The sequence below is a fragment of the Apis cerana genome, linkage group LG1 (assembly GCF_029169275.1).
Source record: "Apis cerana isolate GH-2021 linkage group LG1, AcerK_1.0, whole genome shotgun sequence".
Classification (NCBI taxonomy): Eukaryota; Metazoa; Arthropoda; class Insecta; order Hymenoptera; family Apidae; genus Apis; species Apis cerana.
Window position 1 is genome coordinate 4,586,667 of NC_083852.1, and position 18,934 is coordinate 4,605,600.

At 22.0% G+C, this 18,934-nt stretch overlaps 5 protein-coding genes across 10 annotated transcripts; 1 reads left to right on the plus strand and 4 right to left on the minus strand.

Annotated features, from left to right (window-relative positions):
* Window positions 1–57: 57 nt before the first annotated feature.
* LOC107994810 (post-GPI attachment to proteins factor 2-like) lies at window positions 58–8,602 on the minus strand. Of its 3 annotated transcripts, none has more exons than XM_017051866.3 (5): window positions 8,469–8,596; window positions 7,159–7,473; window positions 6,801–7,068; window positions 6,462–6,659; window positions 58–6,372 (listed from the first exon to the last, which is right to left on the minus strand). In XM_017051866.3, the coding sequence occupies exons 2-5, from the start codon at window positions 7,321–7,323 to the stop codon at window positions 6,239–6,241; spliced, it is 765 nt and encodes a 254-aa protein (XP_016907355.1). In that variant the 5' UTR covers window positions 7,324–7,473; window positions 8,469–8,596; the 3' UTR covers window positions 58–6,238. The 3 variants fall into 3 exon arrangements, with proteins under 3 accessions (XP_016907355.1, XP_061934548.1, XP_061934550.1); XM_062078564.1 differs by lacking the exon at window positions 8,469–8,596 and adding an exon at window positions 7,920–8,228; XM_062078566.1 differs by lacking the exon at window positions 58–6,372 and having other exon boundaries at window positions 6,392–6,659; window positions 8,469–8,602.
* LOC107994980 (digestive cysteine proteinase 1) lies at window positions 2,981–17,131 on the plus strand. Of its 3 annotated transcripts, none has more exons than XM_062078335.1 (12): window positions 2,981–3,118; window positions 14,306–14,354; window positions 14,439–14,591; window positions 14,665–14,837; window positions 14,909–15,013; window positions 15,116–15,275; window positions 15,354–15,546; window positions 15,620–15,837; window positions 15,936–16,036; window positions 16,112–16,243; window positions 16,475–16,664; window positions 16,740–17,131. In XM_062078335.1, the coding sequence occupies exons 2-12, from the start codon at window positions 14,315–14,317 to the stop codon at window positions 16,922–16,924; spliced, it is 1,650 nt and encodes a 549-aa protein (XP_061934319.1). In that variant the 5' UTR covers window positions 2,981–3,118; window positions 14,306–14,314; the 3' UTR covers window positions 16,925–17,131. The 3 variants fall into 3 exon arrangements, with proteins under 3 accessions (XP_061934319.1, XP_016907676.2, XP_061934323.1); XM_017052187.2 differs by lacking the exon at window positions 2,981–3,118 and adding an exon at window positions 13,479–13,765; XM_062078339.1 differs by lacking the exon at window positions 2,981–3,118 and adding an exon at window positions 13,557–13,765 and having other exon boundaries at window positions 14,442–14,591.
* LOC107994710 (protein MAK16 homolog) lies at window positions 8,722–10,493 on the minus strand. 2 transcript variants are annotated; one of them, XM_017051733.3, is made up of 7 exons: window positions 10,200–10,493; window positions 10,093–10,139; window positions 9,883–10,026; window positions 9,492–9,804; window positions 9,164–9,409; window positions 8,997–9,074; window positions 8,722–8,917 (listed from the first exon to the last, which is right to left on the minus strand). In XM_017051733.3, the coding sequence occupies exons 1-7, from the start codon at window positions 10,212–10,214 to the stop codon at window positions 8,783–8,785; spliced, it is 978 nt and encodes a 325-aa protein (XP_016907222.1). In that variant the 5' UTR covers window positions 10,215–10,493; the 3' UTR covers window positions 8,722–8,782. The 2 variants fall into 2 exon arrangements, with proteins under 2 accessions (XP_016907222.1, XP_016907219.1); XM_017051730.3 differs by having other exon boundaries at window positions 9,155–9,409; window positions 10,200–10,477.
* LOC107994748 (trafficking protein particle complex subunit 2-like protein) lies at window positions 10,739–11,840 on the minus strand. Its single transcript, XM_017051791.3, has 5 exons — window positions 11,638–11,840; window positions 11,339–11,511; window positions 11,181–11,268; window positions 11,022–11,101; window positions 10,739–10,939 (listed from the first exon to the last, which is right to left on the minus strand). The coding sequence occupies exons 1-5, from the start codon at window positions 11,668–11,670 to the stop codon at window positions 10,888–10,890; spliced, it is 426 nt and encodes a 141-aa protein (XP_016907280.1). The 5' UTR covers window positions 11,671–11,840; the 3' UTR covers window positions 10,739–10,887.
* Window positions 12,008–12,754, minus strand: LOC107994754 (electron transfer flavoprotein regulatory factor 1). The gene is made up of 2 exons (XM_017051796.3): window positions 12,438–12,754; window positions 12,008–12,277 (listed from the first exon to the last, which is right to left on the minus strand). Exons 1-2 carry the CDS (start codon window positions 12,474–12,476, stop codon window positions 12,068–12,070), a joined length of 249 nt encoding a protein of 82 aa, XP_016907285.2. The 5' UTR covers window positions 12,477–12,754; the 3' UTR covers window positions 12,008–12,067.
* Window positions 17,132–18,934: the final 1,803 nt, after the last annotated feature.

The window sequence follows — 18,934 nt, forward strand, 5'->3', positions numbered from 1 at the left end:
AATTTTGCAAAAATTTGTTAAAATTAAAAAAAAGCAATGATTCAATACACTTAAGAGTAAGGTACATGCACATTACGTTTTTATTATTTAATTACATATACATGTACAATGGAAAACCCATCTCCGAATAAGTCTATTCTTTCAAACAAATCCACGCAGTTACACACTACATAACTATTCACTCTAAACACTTCAATCACAGGGTAGTATCTTATTTAAGCCGATTACAGATGTTGCTCGTTACATTAAACCATACCGACAAGCCTTTCGAAAGTGAACTTAATAACTGAAATAAAAAGACGTGGTTTCATCGCCTCGTTCATTCAACCCCTCTACTTTTGCCTCATTTATCGTACATGTATCGTATCTGTCATCGTCAGACGTATCGTTCGGTTTTCTCACTTCTCTCTATTAAGGTCAACCGAGTTCAATTACCTTCGGCAGCCATGCCGAAGTTTTAGCCGATGCTCGATCACTTTCGCTCTAATTGATCGTGCGTATACACCAGTGAAGATCGAGCGTGAAGCGCCATAAGATCGCAGAGGAGCACACCTTGCTTCGTAACGAATCTTTCGTATTGTCGTTCGATTTATATATTAATTCTTTCGTATACGAGACATGTACATTATAAGTGCTCGAAGAGTTTTAAACTTTTTTTGAGAACTGATTATATTATATTATATATATATATTGTTATATATGAAACATATTTGATTAAAAATATAATAAGTTAACTTATTGTTTACACGAAAGTAGTGTTTTTGTTATTTTTTTCTTTTCATTTTTTTTTTTTGCGATTATTAACGATTTTGGACGATATTTATAAATGGAAAAAAAGGTATAATACCGAATGGCAAAATACAAAAGGACTCTATATGACCCGATTCTATTGATATTTTCGAGTATGACCCAATCTTACGCAATTCAATCGTGAATATATGTGAATTAGATTATTCGAAATATATATTTTTTTTAAATAATTCTATCATCAAAATGAAGAAATTGTAATCGAGAAATTTAAAGAGAAGTTTAATTTTTTGGTGCAATGGATAGTTATAAAATTTTGTAAGATGGCGACTTCACAAGATCCATAAGAAGAAGAATTCTGAATTCTGTAATGTTACATACTTACAATCCAAAAAGAAATATCATGCAAAAATAATTCGTGAGAAATCTCGGAGAAAAAAATATAAATAAATTATTGCTAATTTTTTAAATACTTTTATATAAGTAGGTACTATAAAAGACATATAATGTATGCTTTGAGAAAATGTACTATACAAACACAAAAGCGTTATCATACAATTTGTGCCGATTATCACAGAATTGTCAATCGTTTAAATGATTCATACAGATTCGAGAAAGAGAAAATTGATGAAACACACATTTCAATATATGTCGCGAATTACAAGAATAATTTCATTGATTCTTAGGAGTCGAAGTTTCAAGAATTCTGTAGAATCGATATGATCTTCGATAACTTCGACACTTATTGCTAATTCAAATCTTCAATCGAATCTACAAATTTCTTAAATCATTTTTCATAAAATTCAACGAGAAAAAAATACACGTACATCTTATTTGTAAATAACTGTACAAGTAAAATACGGATTCACAAATAAATTTTGTTATTCTTAAAAATATATGGCTCAAATACAATTCTAAAAATAAAGTATAGAGAAAATATTTTTAGTTAATTTCATTGTAGTTTCTCTCTAGTTCTCTCTTTAGTCATTCTGAAAATGTTAACGTTTTATCGTGATAAAAGTTTCCTAACTTCCTTTATCGTTATTACGACAAATTCAACCTTTTTAAATACGAGATCCTTAATACCCGCTATAAATTGTGTGGTCGAGTAGTTAAAAGCTCATTTCGAAATTACTATAATGTGCGTGCATGCATTAGAGAAATTAAATGAATAATATATATGTATATACGTCTAAAATCTCGGAGAGAGAAGATATTTTTCGTATCCTCTTTCTTAAGCTTTAAATACAAATATAAAGGAATATTCTAATCTAGATGACTATTTTTTGGTATATTTTTGGCACGTGAAAAAAAAATATATAACAATTATTATATTGATATTTTTTTAAATATTTCCTTTAAAGTTTGAATTTTTTTTAAATTTATTATCATCAATATAAAAGTTGCTATATTTGCATAAACAATATGAATATTTTGTGGCGTAAATAAAATATTCATTTTTTTCTTATAAAGAAGTTTGGGTATCTTTCAAATTAGATTAAATAACACAAAATAATGTTGTTAACATAATGTCTTTTTATATTGCCAATAATTCAATTTTAATTCAAAAAAATAAGATTTTTATATCTTTTTATATGTGTATTAAAAATGCATATTCTCTTCATTTTCTTCAAATCTAATTCATTGCAAATTCACATACAAATGTATGTGATAATATATGTCATAATGTCATAATATGTTGCGTAAATATTTTAAAAATATGATCCAAAACTAAAATTTTTAATCTTCTAGGTTAAAATATTCCCTATCATCGATTGTTAACTTTCGTCAATTTCACTATTATTTGCAATAAAAAGATTTTTTCATTGTCTTTTCGGTATTTTGAATTGTATATATGTGTAGCATTTGCTTTATGTACACAAGGAGCAAAGTGCAATAATATGAATGTTTTTTAATATATATATGTATAATCATTATAATCATACCATATACATATACATATATATATATATATATATATATATATATATGGTATGGTATCACTCTGCTCCAGAACCTAATTTGAACTACTTTACATAATAAATCTATTGTTCGAACGGCGCAAGGTGACGTATAGCCTAATTTATGACAGTGATATCGTGCCAAATGGCCGACATCAATTAAATAAATTCTGACACATGTCAAGGTTGACTCAATATTGCACCTCATCAGCGCATCATGCTCTGACGTCGAACTACAAACTACACACTACTTTACATAAACCGTTCTAGATCAGCCACGAACTAATCGTTCGTTGGAAATCGAACGCGATTTTATATAATAAGTTTTAATAATAATAAGTTATGTACAAGCTTTCTATAAAATCATTTACCGAGGTGAACAACAAGTGGATACAATTTATTATTTAAATGTATGTATTAATCTTTCGTATATATTTGTGAATATACAAGATATTTCAAGATGAAAATTTTGATTAATTGTTTGGAAAAAATTTTGAATAAATAATATTATGTAAACGAACATTACATTTATAATACACGTTCTATTTATAATTATCGCTATAAAATTTTAAATAATTGCTCGAATAATAATATAACTTTAATATAGTTATGCAATTATTTTTTGTGTAATTTAATACTATGAAAATATAAAATTGATCTATTAATGTTAATATGAAAATTTATAATATGATATAATAGAATAATATAATAAAATATTACAAAAATTAAGATTTATTTATATTGATTATATTTCTATGATTAAATGTAGAGCCTAAAATGTATAGTAAAATTGTCGATTTATAATAATCATAATGGTCACAAATTATTACAATAATATTCGGATCAATAGATAGATCTTTCAATTTTTGTATCAAACATTATATAAGCAATTTGATAAACATATATAAATTAAAAAAATACTTCGTTACAGATATTATTTTTATTAAATACGAATTTATACGATTTCTATAAATAATTAAATTTTCCTAACCTCAACATAAATATTGAAAATAGAATTCTTTCATGTAAAATTATTATATTATTTCAATTTCCAAACAAAAAATCAAATAATTATCACATCTTTTTGAAATCTCTTGTACATTATGAACTATTTTTGCGATTGTCATTTAAGACAATGTACTAATATATTAATACATATATAGCAGTGTATATTTTATCTATGTGCATCGAATAACAGATAGTTATAGAAACTCGTTTAATTTTGAAATATATTAAGATCAAATAAAATTATAAACGAATATCATCATAAAAATAGTTGATACGATCAGAAATAAGTGATTCATTAAAGATAATCTGTTAGACTTAAATCTATGGATCATCATGGATGAAATAATACCAATGACGGATACATCATAGTATCTTTAATACATCACTTAGCACGGATTTTAATATTTAGTGTCGATCAATTAATTCATATAATTCATAATAATTCATAATAATTCGCAATTATTTCTATATAAACGCTTGATTTTGTATTACAATGGAATCATCAAGATATGTTTGATTGTACGCGATTTATGTTTTTTATATGCTTCTGAACACTTGAAAACTGAATTTAATGATCATTTTATGTATTCCAACAAAGGAATTTTGCTTAATAGTTTATTATAAATGTATACAGAGAAACATAGATGATTGTATGTTATTAAAAAAATATTAAAAACAATGTAAAAGAATAAAAATTTCTTATATGAAAATACATGCCATGTAAATACATTTTTTAAGAACATAGTGATGATTTTGTTCACCTGCTGTTCTTTTAGCGTTATATATAATGTCAAGGATTTATAAAACTAATTCCAGTAACTATAGCAGTGTGCTTTATCACAAATATTCTTTTTTCCTCTTATTTAATGTTTTGTGAGAAATATTAATGCGAATATCTTTAAAGAGAACGTGAATTCGATTATAAAATGTAATATAAATAGTTATTTGAATTATCTTCGTCAATTTGCTCCGTGATTTTTGGACGTAACACATTCATGCTTTGGTCGAGAATATATGTATGTCATAAGATAATTATAGATTTCTGTTTGAATATCCTCGTCTATTTTCATTGTAATTATCGAAATGCCAATCGAAATGCCAATCGTATTGCACTTAAAAACTTGTATGCTACATATATAAACATAAACAATAATCATATTCATAACGTAATATTGCTATAATCCATGTATTATGTAACTATCAAATAATTTATTTCTTTTTTTTTTTTTTTTTGGTGCATAAAGTTTCTTTTCTTCATTTTTATATAATATGCGATTCCATGTATTATCCAAACACAAAATATATTGATGTTATTACAACTGTACAATAATGAATAATATTTCTACTCTATCTTAAATTATTACGTACATTTATTCCATGAACGTATCCTCATTAAAGACGAAAGACACGTTAATGTAAATGCATCCTACATGCTAACAATGCGTCAAATAGTCCGACGTAACAATGATGATATTTTAAAACAGATAAAAAAAAGAGATTTATAAAACGACTAGAAATAATTACCGACTAGATTTCTCACTTTGTAAAGAACTTTCAAAAAAGCAATTTATAATTTATAGATAAATTAGTCATTCTTAATTTATAACTAACATGTTACAATTCTTTACTTTATGCTAATACTAATTCCTTCCTTATTTAAATTGAGACATAGAAATTAAATATGAAATTCCATTATTCTAAGTTTTTATATTGAATATTGTTTGTATGTAGGATACATATTTGTCTTGTATCACTACAAGTTTTCACTACCTAAAAGGCCATTAAAGATTTTTTTTCTCATTGCCTGGGAAGATACCAGTGCCATACTTTGGAAGCGCTAGATTTTTTAAAATTTTTTTCTTTTTATCTTTTATCTTTAATTGTGCTTTCTTGTATAAAAACTATTGAAAGATGACTTATAATAAATGTAATAAATAAATCATTAATGACTACGAAATACTATAAAAATATCTTAAATTTTTGCATTATGCAAAGTATACATTGAATAAAATGAGTATCATTACATCAAAATCCTTAATAATAATGCTATAATAAAAAGATATTGTGCTTTAAACTGTGTATCCACTAAATATATAAAATATTTTTTATAAATATAATAAAGAGAATCTATTTAAATAATATATTTAATCAAATAAATATGTGTCAAATAAATATTTTTAAAAATATTTTTGAATATAAATTGAGATTCGATAAATATAGAATTATTCAACTTGAATTAAAAAAAATTATGACAATTTTAATATGAATTTTATATTTGCGATTCTCTTTTTTTAATGAGACAATTTTTTTAATATTTGATTTTATTAAATTTTTGATTTCATTCATAATATATAAATATTTACAAATAATATTAATAAATATTTACCAATCAGTGGATACTCAGTTATATATAATATGTAATATTATTTTCTTTATCATTTTTGGCAATAGCACTTCCAGACAGTGGCAGTAGGCACTTTGATGACAATAAAAAGATAATAATGAGTACAAAATATTACAAGTTAATCCACCTTTAAGGCAGGTAAACCATTTCCAACAATCAATTGCTCCTTGGGAAAATCTAGAATTACGGTCACGTGAAAACCCATATTTGCAGAAGCAATCACATATTCACATAAAGAAAACCAGCTAAATGCTATTAAAAAAAAGATTATAATAGGTTTTATATATATTTTATACATATCATTACAATTAAATTTAATTAAAAAATGTAATTTTTCTTACCTAAATCATGACACAATAACCTGTGTTTTAGGAAGAAAATAATAAGTCCAACAGTACTAACAAGACTAGTTATAAAAAGTGCTTGTTTGTACTGAAGACTTTGTGCATTTGGTGTTATAAGACGACCTAATCTCACTGCTGTTAACATATATGTTAAAGAACTAATCATAAAGGCAATGAAAATTTTTTCATGCACAGCTAAAAAATAAATAACATTTATCAATTTCTATAATTATGAATTATAGAATTAATTGTGTTATTAAAGAAATACTATAGTTTTAACAAATATATTATAGTATTATATATAGTATTAATATAGTATTATATTATAGTACTTACAATAATTTTCTCTGTTAGAAATATATGTAACACCACATAAAGCTGCCACTTCTGCAATGCTTAACCAATAACATAGATTTAAAAGTCTACATCCCATGATTTTAGATGGTATATCTTCAATTGTCTTGAGTATTTTATAATAATATGAATGATATACACTAGCAATAATTAGACGAGGACCTATATGTAATGCTATACTTATGCGCCATAAATATCTTTGAGGAGATATACCAGTAATAGCTGAGATTGATGGAAGTACATTATAAACCTAAAAATAAAAATATTTTAAAAAATAATAAATTAAATATATTTAAAATAATTTAAATAATTTAAAAAATAATAAATATATTTTACATACTCTACAGTGTGTTTCATGAATATCATCTTGTTGGAAGATATATGCAGTAATAAAACACACTAAAAGTGTAACTAGAGGTAAAGATACCGTTGCTATACATAATTTTTTGAATGATATTGCCACATGTATGGAACTTTTATTATTTCCCACATTGTTTAATTCCATTATGAAATTATGTAATAAAATTTGGCATTTAAGCACAAAATAAAAGGATTTAAAGATATAAGATCTAAATCAGTCTACATTAGGATCATTTTCGCCTTTCAATTTTTATTAAAAATATTAAAAAGTTTTTTTAAAAATTTCATAATATGCCTGTAACAAAAAATTTTATATTAATAAAATGAAAAAATATTATTAAAACATAATCTATATTTTATTTTATTCCTATATATTATTTTATAACATATATATCATTACTATATAAAATTCACACTATAATATATTTATTGAAATATTAAACATATTATATATTAAACTATGATCAGTATTAGTACATTAAGTACAATTACATATTCATCAAAATGAGTTTTATTTATAATAAATATGTTATTTATTATATATTTATTTCGTTTTTTATTAAATAATTAAAACAAATATGTTATATTAAAATGCATTTATGAAATAAAATAAAAATATTTTTCCAAAAGCAATCAAAACTGCAATATATTAGATCTTTGTTTATAAATTTCATACACAAAATAACAAACATATTTAAGTTAATTACTCTATTTTCAGAATTGATTTTGTGGATAACCTACTTTTTCTATTTATAGCAAACAAAGGCACTGTCACGGGTAACGCGATGTTCGTGACATTTGCCTGGAAATGATTTATTATCACATTTAACACTTTTGCACAGAATTTATAACTATGATTGAATTTTATTTATGTTATAAATTGATACGAAACTTTATTAATTAGTTAAAAACTTGCCAATAAATATTTTCTTTTTATCTTTTTTTTTTATATAAGAAGTTACTTTACTAAATTGGTTATATCTATATAATAGCATTAGATTTAACAGTTAGGTTGTTAATTGATTTAACAAATAATTAAAATCTCATTTCTTGTTTAGAATAATAGAAATGTTTCGAAATTCGAATTACTACATAAAAGATAAACAGAATATATAATATATACGAATAATTAAATAACTTTACAATAGTGTATATAAAAAAAGAAAGAAATTTAATAGTATGTCACAATTTCGAATGAATAATAATTTATTCAAATTAATATTCTATTAACAGCAATTTGTTCATTCATATTCATTTATGATCTTCATGCAGAAAATCGAGAGAATTTACCTTATTCCTTGTGTATAAACGTATCGTCTGCTAGTTTGTGAATTTCTGTTTAAAGAAATGCCATCTATGGTCTGTATAAATGTTTCTAATGCATGTATTTCATATTAGCGCCAACTTCAAATTTTTTCGTTTTTAAAAAAAATGAATTTACGAATCAACTATCTAAAAATTATTACACTAAAAATTAAAAAAAATAATAAATAAACTATAATAAAAATTAAAGCAAAAATTAAAAAAGGGGAGAACTTAAAAATTGTAAAATAATTTGTAATTTTATTAAAAATATAATTACAATTATCCTAATTAAAGATCTATTATATTCGAACTTTTTCACGCGGCTCTTCCTCCATTTCGTATTCAATTTCGACTTTTGGACGAGTTTTCTTTTGTAATTTTGCTTTCTTGATAATTGATTTCTTTGCTTTTTTATCTAATATAGATACTGTATCCTATAATAAAACAATAATTTTAGAAGAAATTGAATTATAAATAAGAATAAATATAAATTATATATATAATATTCATTACTTCAATATCGCTTGTGTCAGATATAAAATTGTCAGACAATTCGATTTCCTCTTTATGTCCTGAATCACTATCCTCATCCTGTTAATAAATCAATTAATATATATACATGCATTAATAGAAAAATTATAATCTATATTTAAATGAAGAACATAAATCATCATAGATACTTCTTCAATATTAAAATCATTGTCATCATCTTCTTCATCAGTTTCTGCTTCTATAAAATGAGGTTCATTTGTTTCTCTTTCTCTTTCATCTGCTTCCAATTGTAATTCTACCTCTCTTTCAATTTGTAGTTCTTTTTCTTCTTCTTCTTCTTCTTCTTCATTTTCAGCTTCACTTTCACCTTCAACTTCTACAGCTTCTACAGCTTTGTCAAATACTTTTTGTGGAAAATTGTAAATATCATTATACTGAAAAAAAAAATTATGTAAGTTTTTTAAACTCATTTGAAAAATACTTATATAAATAATTATAATAAAAAAAAATATTTACCATGCCTTGTTTTAATCTCTCCATTAATTGTTTTTCTATTGATTTTTCTAATCTTGCAGCTATAAGAGCTTTTTCTTCTCTACGTCTTTCTCTTCTTTCAATTTTCCTTTGAATTGGTATAATTTGTTTTTGCCTTCTTAATCTTATTTTTCTCATACGTATGAGATATTGTGTAATTTTCACAAATCTTTGTTTACATTTTGCTTTTATAAAACCAGGCCAATAGAGCAAGTTTTCATTAATTTGATGTATTGCTTTTTCAAAATTTCTAGATAACTTTACCTTCTCCCATGCATTTTTTGGAAAATGTACTCTGAAAAAAATGTATGTTATAATTTATTACATAATTTTTAGAAAATTTAATTTCTTATATTAAATAATAAATTTTTACCTTTCTGCTGTTCTCATATATAAATAAATTATACCATTTTCTTCCCTAATTGTTGCATATTGACTGTTTGCAAGAGGACATGATGCTCTACTGCATAATCCCGTAAGATTATATTCGTTACGACAAAATTTCTGTGTTTTAGTACTACAAAAATGAAATATAACTTTAAATTATGAAAAATTATTTTTGTATTTTCCATTTTATACGTACTTTACTTTGAAAGAACAAAAAGACTTATTAATAACACTCCATACAACCTAAAACAATTTATTATATAAAATACCAATATTTAATATAAATATAAATAGTATACTCACATCGTCGTGTTGCATTTTATTTTATATTTTATAAATATTATATAAAAAACATACACGTGTTTCAAAGATTTTTCAACATTATAGGTTATATTGAATCTGCAATTTAAATAGAACACTGTGCCATCTAGCGGTGAATTGATAAAATCTTAAGAAAAAAAAAACTTAGAAAAAAATTATGAGAATAAAAATTGGGAAATCAGCGCTATGTCTAGAATCAAAATGAAATACAAAGATAGAGGAAAGAAAGAAAAACACAAGGAAAATAAATAATAAAAAAAGGATAGAATTGAGATAGAATTGATTATTAACGCCATCTGTTGAAGAAATATTTTAAAAATATTTTTTTTGAAGGTACAATATTTAAAAGATAATGTAATAACTAATTCTTATGTTATTTTTATTTTTCTCTTGGATTTGTTATTCTTTTCTATTTTTTATGGTTCTAAAAATGGCACTGATTTTCTATTTCTGTTTTTTTCCCATTGTTTGTTCTTCTTATATATATTTATTTTTGATACGTAAACATAAAATACAAGATATCATTTAAATATATTTTTTTAATTTTTCTTTCAAAATTATAATATATTTAAAAAAAATAAAATAAATATGGTTTTGTTATAATTTTTATGTAATTTAATTATATCTATTTGTAATATATACATAATATATTAAATTCAAATATAATTAATTAAAAAGGTGATATAATACCCATTATCTCCATTACTGCTAGATCAAAAGATCTGAAAAAATTTTAATATATTTTTATTATCACTTTACTATTATCAACATATGTTAAGACAATAGCAAGTTGCATAAACTCACTTGGAATTAAGTTGATCACCTGGAATGTAAAATGGATTACATACAGCATTAGAATAAGCTGCATGTAATTTCTTAAAAATCTGTAAAATATAAATTTTTATAAATAAAATATAAATCATTATCATAAATTTAATAATAAATAATTGAAAAAAAACTTACTACTTTTACATCATTATCTCTCAGAGATATATTTGATGAATGTAATACAATAATAAATTTGATTTTTGTATTTGTAACATAACCATATCTGCAATTGAAAAGTGAAATGTTTTGCATAAAATATAATTCATTTTTAAATTACAATATATTATATATACATTTTATATTCTTCTGTAGCATATAATAAGCCTAAATATAGATCTCGTATATCAATAGTAGTTTTATTTCCTACGTTTAATTTTTCCTCTATAATGTCAATTGATGTATGAACTTTGCAATGAAATTGCAATGCTGATGATTCATCTATACATCTAATATATTTAGGAGAATTCTGTAAATAAATTTGAAATATATTTTACATTATAATATGTGTATTATTAATTATATCATTTATTAGTTATTATTATTTAGCTTTTCGTTCACTATAACCTCAAAAGATGAAAAACTATATAATTACGTCTTTTCCAATTACAGCTACACAAACTGCCATATTTATAAGTCTTATAAACTTAAAACATTATTATCCGTAACAAAATGTAAAAATGTTTAATACACAAATTAAAAACTGCAATATTTGAGAATTATTTTACACATAAATAATGTTTAAACTTCATAACATATAGGTTATACTGTCATATCTAACAATCATAATACTAAGATTTAATTATAAAAATATATATTTATTAATAAAATTATTAATTATATAATATATCATGAAATATTACATGGTCTTAATAAAATAATTAAAAGATTTTATATTTTTTAATAAAATAAATTTCTATTTAATTTTCTAAAATAAAAATAATGAAATTAATTAAAAAATAAAGTTTTGAGTAAATTTTTTATTTTTATTTTATGCTCAAATATAATAGTATAAATATAATATATTAGGATTTTTCATAATATCTTTTCTTTAATGCCCTATACTTGCGTAACATATATAAAGCTTCTAGTTCTTTAATAACAAAATCACCATGTGCCAACATTTTATCAATTTTTTCAGGATCACGTTCTTCTTTATTTTTTTCAAAAACTTTCCTTACATTTTTTCTGAAAAATTCATAACCTCTTGGATAATCTCGACCCATATACAAGAGCTAAAATCATTGATATAAATATCATTATGTATATAATAATAAAAGATACATCTAAATATTTTTTGATATTTATTATATATTTTATGATTATTATTTTATTTTAAAACAATATATTTCGTTTCTTAATAATAAAAATTAAATTTAAATACATATTTTATACCGTCTTGTATAAGTTGATGACTTTTGTACGTTGAGACATCGAATACAATTATATTTAAATATTTTATCAATCAATCAATTGTGTTATTATAATAATATATAAATGTACATAATGTTGATATTTCATGTATAGATATTATAATATTAACATAAATAACAAATTTTTTTACTAAAAATAATATTGTTGTTACACATGCAGATATATATATATATATATAAACTTTACTTATCTAAAACATATATCTATCTCTTTAAACGGTACTTTATATGTATAGTTATACGTTAACAAAATACTTTGGCTTATATAAGGAAACAAAACTAACAAGAAAATCGTTATTAATTAGAAGATTAATAAACTTAAAAAAATCATATATTGCCGCGATGTATTGCGCAGTCGTAGAATCATTATAATTATAAATTCAAAATTTATTTTTTTATAAACAATAAACTTATTAAAAAATAGTTTCTTTTAACTGAGATATATTTCATGTCATAAAATTAATTGTTCATGTTTCTAATTTCAAATAACATAAATCTAACTCATTTTAAAGGTAATTTAAAAATAATAATAAGTACAAATGTCAATTTTATATTCTCAATTATATTTTTTAAATCATTTTCTTAATATTTCTAAAACATTTTATATTTTCTTTTTATTTAAAAAAAAAAAAAATATCATTTATATATATATATATATATATATGATAAATTTTAATTACATCTATAAGTATAGTTCTATATTTTATTAGTCTTTATTACAAAATATGCTTAAAAATTCATATGAAAAATAATTTTCTCAAGTTAAATCACTTATTGTCTACAATCAATTCCAATTTAAAGCAAGTGATTTTATAATAAAATCCAATGATATATGTAAAATAAAATTAATTATTAATTAATTATTAATTACAAATATTAAATTTTTTATGAAATATACATATGAAGATTATTACAAAGTCAATATATATAATATTCAATTTTAAATAATTAAATAATTTAAATGAAGAGTTATTATATAAATCATATATATACTGAATGAGTAATAAGTGTATTACTGTAGAAATATATTTTTAAAAAATCGGAAAACTTCAAACTACATCTCATTTAATGGTAATATTCTTATCAGTTTACGAACGTATATAAAGTTCGACAGTGAAGAGAAGTTACTGAGATTTTATTAAAGTGTGTGTTCGACACTTTGAGATGATCATAATATTTTGGAAAAATTATATTTAAAAGTTCTTTAATCTTTAAGCAAATTTCTTCAAAACCATTCAATATTTTAATTGAATTAATATATTTAGAAAATTTATCGTGTAAATCACTACTGTAAGTAAAATGATTGATCTATACATTTTCTAATCAGTTCCTTTTTTTTTAAATATTTACTTTCTTATTTAATTAAATCTAATAATTAATTTAATTAAATTCTTGAACTTATAAAAATAAATTTTTTTTATCTTATTAAAGAAACATATTTTAAATATTTATAAAAATATAAAATATTTTTCATAATTTATAAAACGATTGTTTTTAATTCTATAATTAGAAATTTTGTATATTTATTTTTTAAATTATATGTTTCAACTATTTAAGTTATTTTTTAAATATTTTTAAAAATTATAATTAATAATATTAAAAAATATTATTTTATAAAATATTTTATAAAATTTATAAAAATTATTTTAACATAAGAAGTGATTATTTGACAAATAATTTTTTTTTCATAATAGTCTCTAACTAAATTAAATTATTTTATTATTAATAATAATTTTATTTTATTATTAATAGTATTTAATATAAATCATAATGTTAACAAAATTGCAAAATATCAAATATCTAATTAACAATATTTTTATTTTTTTACAGAAAATAAAAATGTATATTTTTACAAATACTTTTATATTATTATTGTTAGGTAAGATAATGATTTTTAATTTCTTTGTTTAATTTTTATTATAAAATTATATTAGAAAATATAAATAATCAGTGTTTTTATCAGGAGTGTCTTACATTGTGGCTATAGAATCTCCAACATTTAGCAACACTTATACAGTAAAGGGAACTTTATATATTCCATATGCAGAAATCCGTGAACCATTTTATGCATGGTATGATGGCACACGTGGATCTAGTAGAATAGATTATTATGGAGGTAATTTAGATATATATTAATATGAATAGATATTTTTTTAAGTAATGAAGTTGATTAAATATGGTTCAATTAGGAATGGTGAAGACTTTCCAATTATCTCACAAAGGAGAATATGGGAAAAGTATAAAAATTGCTCCAATTACCACAGAATCTACTACTAATGAAGAAACATGTCTTGAAGTAAATGGTACTAAAGAAATAAAAATACAACCTCAAGTTATTATACCAGATACAACTAGTATGCAGGTAAAATATTTTTCATTTTCTTTTATATATATTTAAATTTAATTAATACTATAAAATTAAATTTTATTTAGTGTATTGGAGAGGAAATAGTTAATGGATTATTATGTGAAAAATGGAGATTGGAACAACAGATTGATGAAAAAATAAATAAGTATACTCTTTGGATAAGATATAAAGTAAAATAATTATATTTTTTTATATATTTTTTTTTTTTATATATTTTTTTATATCATTTATTTTTATTAATTGAATATATCTAATTTTAAAATTAATTATAGAAATCTCCACATTTACCTAATTTTAAAGAACCAATTCCTGTGAGATATGAAATGAGAGGATTTAATAGTCTTTTGGGTTCTCACTATGATCATTACTATTTAGATTATGATTGGTACTCATCTGATATTCCTAGCTCAGAAGTATTTGAAATTACAACAAGTAACTAAAATTCTTTTCATTTGTTAATATAAATTTCATTTAAATATATTTTAATTATGGAATATATATTATAAATAGATATGACATGTATTGGTTTTCCTGGACCTGGAGACAAACATATATATACATTTAATCCTATGCGTGAATTTGTTCATAATTATGATACACATGTAAATGAGGCATTTGAAGATTTCAAAAAAATTCATAACAAAAAATATAAGAATCATACAGATCAACTGATGCGTAAAGAAGTATTTAGACAAAATTTAAGGTAAATATTGTGTTTATATATATATATATATATATGTCACATAAATTATGTAACTAATTTAAAGTATTTGTAGATTTATACATTCAATTAATCGAGCTAATAAAGGCTACCAATTAAATGTTAATCATTTGGTAGATCATACTGAATTAGAATTAAAAGCTTTACGTGGCAAACAATATAGTAAAGGTTATAATGGAGGACAACTTTTTCCTTATAATGTTGAACAAGAAATAACAAGTATCCCAGATAATTTAGATTGGAGGCTTTATGGTGCTGTTACTCCTGTTAAAGGTTTGTATTTTGTTTTTTTTAAAAAAATTATATAAAATATTTTAATTAAAAAAATTATTCAATGTTTCAAACCAATAAAAATTTTTTCAATTAAATAGATCAGTCTGTTTGTGGATCTTGCTGGAGTTTTGGCACAACTGGTGCAGTTGAAGGCGCATATTTCATAAAGTATGGTAAATTAGTGCGTTTGTCTCAACAGGTAAAAAAAATTAAATATAATTAAATATGAATATTATAAATAAAAAAATATTTTATTATGATATTCCATGATTAGGCACTTATTGATTGTTCATGGGGTTTTGGAAACAATGGCTGTGATGGTGGTGAAGATTTTAGATCGTACCAATGGATCATAAAGCATGGAGGTTTGCCTACAGAAGACGAATATGGTGGTTATCTTGGACAAGTAAATAGATTTTAGATACAACTATTTTATACACAACATCGACATAAACATATAATTAAAGATAAATAAATTTTTCATTATCTTAACAATATATTTCTTATCTATAACGATAATCTATATTTTTTATCTATCTTATAAAATTTTGATTTAAAAATTTAATAATTTAAAAAATTAATTAATTATCTTAATTAAAAAATTTTGAAAATTATTTTCGATTATTTATCTGTTTAGGATGGTTATTGTCATGTAAATAATATTTCAATGATAGCAAAAATTACTGGTTATGTAAACGTAACATCAGGTGATGCTAATGCTTTAAAAATTGCTATTGCAAAGCATGGTCCAATTTCAGTTGCAATCGATGCATCCCATAAAACATTTTCATTTTATTCTCATGGTATATATTATGAACCAACTTGTGGTAAGTAAATATAATATTTTCTAAATAGATACTTTATCAAAAATAATAAAATATAAAAAAATATCTTACTTATAGGTAATACAGAAGAGTCGCTAGATCATGCAGTTTTAGCTGTTGGCTATGGTAAAATAAATGGAAAGGATTATTGGTTGATCAAAAATTCATGGTCAAATTACTGGGGTAACGATGGATATATTCTTATGTCTCAAGAAAAAAATAATTGTGGTGTATTAACAACTCCAACATATGTTACCATGTAAAAAAAATAAGTAATATTATTTTTAAGTTTTTAATATAAAAGTACATGAAAAAAAAATTTTTTTAAATCACAGGTTTATATTTTTTTTTGAATATGAAAAATTGATATTTTATAATTATTTAGAAATATAAATGTATGCTATAAATGTAAAAAAATAAATTGTTCAAATTATATATTATTTGAATAATATGAAATTTTAAAAAGTTTATATGTGAATTAATATTATTTAAACATAAACAAAATGATTTTTATTGAAAATTTTTAGTATTTAAAAGCGGTTTTATAATTTTTGTTTTCTTTGTTTCTATTACTAAAATGGTTCAATAACAAATAACGTAAAAATACCAAATTAAATTTTGGATTAAAATTCTATACAATGTAAATATAAATTGCGTACAATTGCAATTTGTTAATTCGCAAAGTAATGTTATTTACTTGTTATAAAAAGCATAAAAGAACATAAAAAGCTACATAATTAAACAATGTCATGTTCTCATTTGAAAAGTAATACAAAAAGTAGATAAAATTATACACAGACAATTCTATGACGTCAATGTTAAACTATTGCTTATATGTTGGAAAGCCTGATGCCAGAATTATAATAACAATTACTTACAAAAATATATATAATTTCAATAGGCACAGTTTGCGTAATACAATTTTTTAAATTGTTATAAAATTATATAGATATATACTGAAAGAATTACATTACTGTGCGTTCAATATAATATAGAAATGAATATTTTTTAAGATACAATTGAAAGAATTATTACATAAATCAAATTGAAAATGTTTAAAACGTTTAAAAATGTAATTTAATTAATTTTTCGATATGAAAACTTTTACATGATAATATTATACCATTTCTTCTATCATCAATCTATTTAGATTTCATTTATCATAATTGATCAGTGTAATACATTATCGATTTAACATAACAATACATTTACTTAAGAAAATTAATTTTTTAAAAACATAAATAATATATTTAAAAAATGGAACATTTGTGATCAGAATATATTTTTAAAAAAGTTACTTTTTAATGAATTCCATTATTTAATATAATCTTCATCTTCTTGTATTTTAAATCTAATACTCGTATAATTTTCAATCAAAAATTCATATTGCATATTACATATTAAAAAATTTTCATTACGTTTTCAATTCTTTATAACTTGTGCAATTTTGTGCTATTCGGTCGATTAAATCATATTTTACATAATATTATAATTTTAAAAGTAAATTTTCAATTATTACATTATGAAGCGATTGGATAATCTTCATATAACGGCACTATTATTATATATTTGATAAAAAAACAATTGACACAATATTGTATCATAAATTAATACACAAAAAAAATTTTTTTAAACTCATATATGCAAAATATTTTTGTTCGTTTTTTCTTTTCTTTCACAAATGTATTCTTAATTAATATAAGATATATATATAAAAAAAAAGGAGAGAAAAATAAATTTTATAATTATTTAATGACATTAACTTTGGTTCAAATCATATCTCTCCTTTTTATGAATTAAGATTGCAAGTATACAATATAACTTTATATACTTTAAAAATATTACTTAACTATCTTTAATATTATCATAAAATTAAAAACTTTAATGATAGTAAAATTTTACACGCGATGTATATGTGCTATTTCTGATTAAAGATAATTCGAAATAGATTGAAACAAGTATTCTTATTATATGTAATATACGTGAAGAAATAAATGTTAAAGATGCACAATATTTCAGTCAAATATTCTTATATAATGAAACTAATAAAACAATGACTATATTTTTCACGAATTACTATGTCAAAAAGTATCAATATTATTACATTTACTGGGATCATACTATAATTAAATAATTGGATTAAACTGTATCACAATATTCATATAAAATTTTCGTAAGATTTCGAAATATACAGCGATCAAAATATTACATAACTAATGAATATTACGTGTAACATTATCCTGCTTAGATTTAATTTTTTTCGACCACTTTAA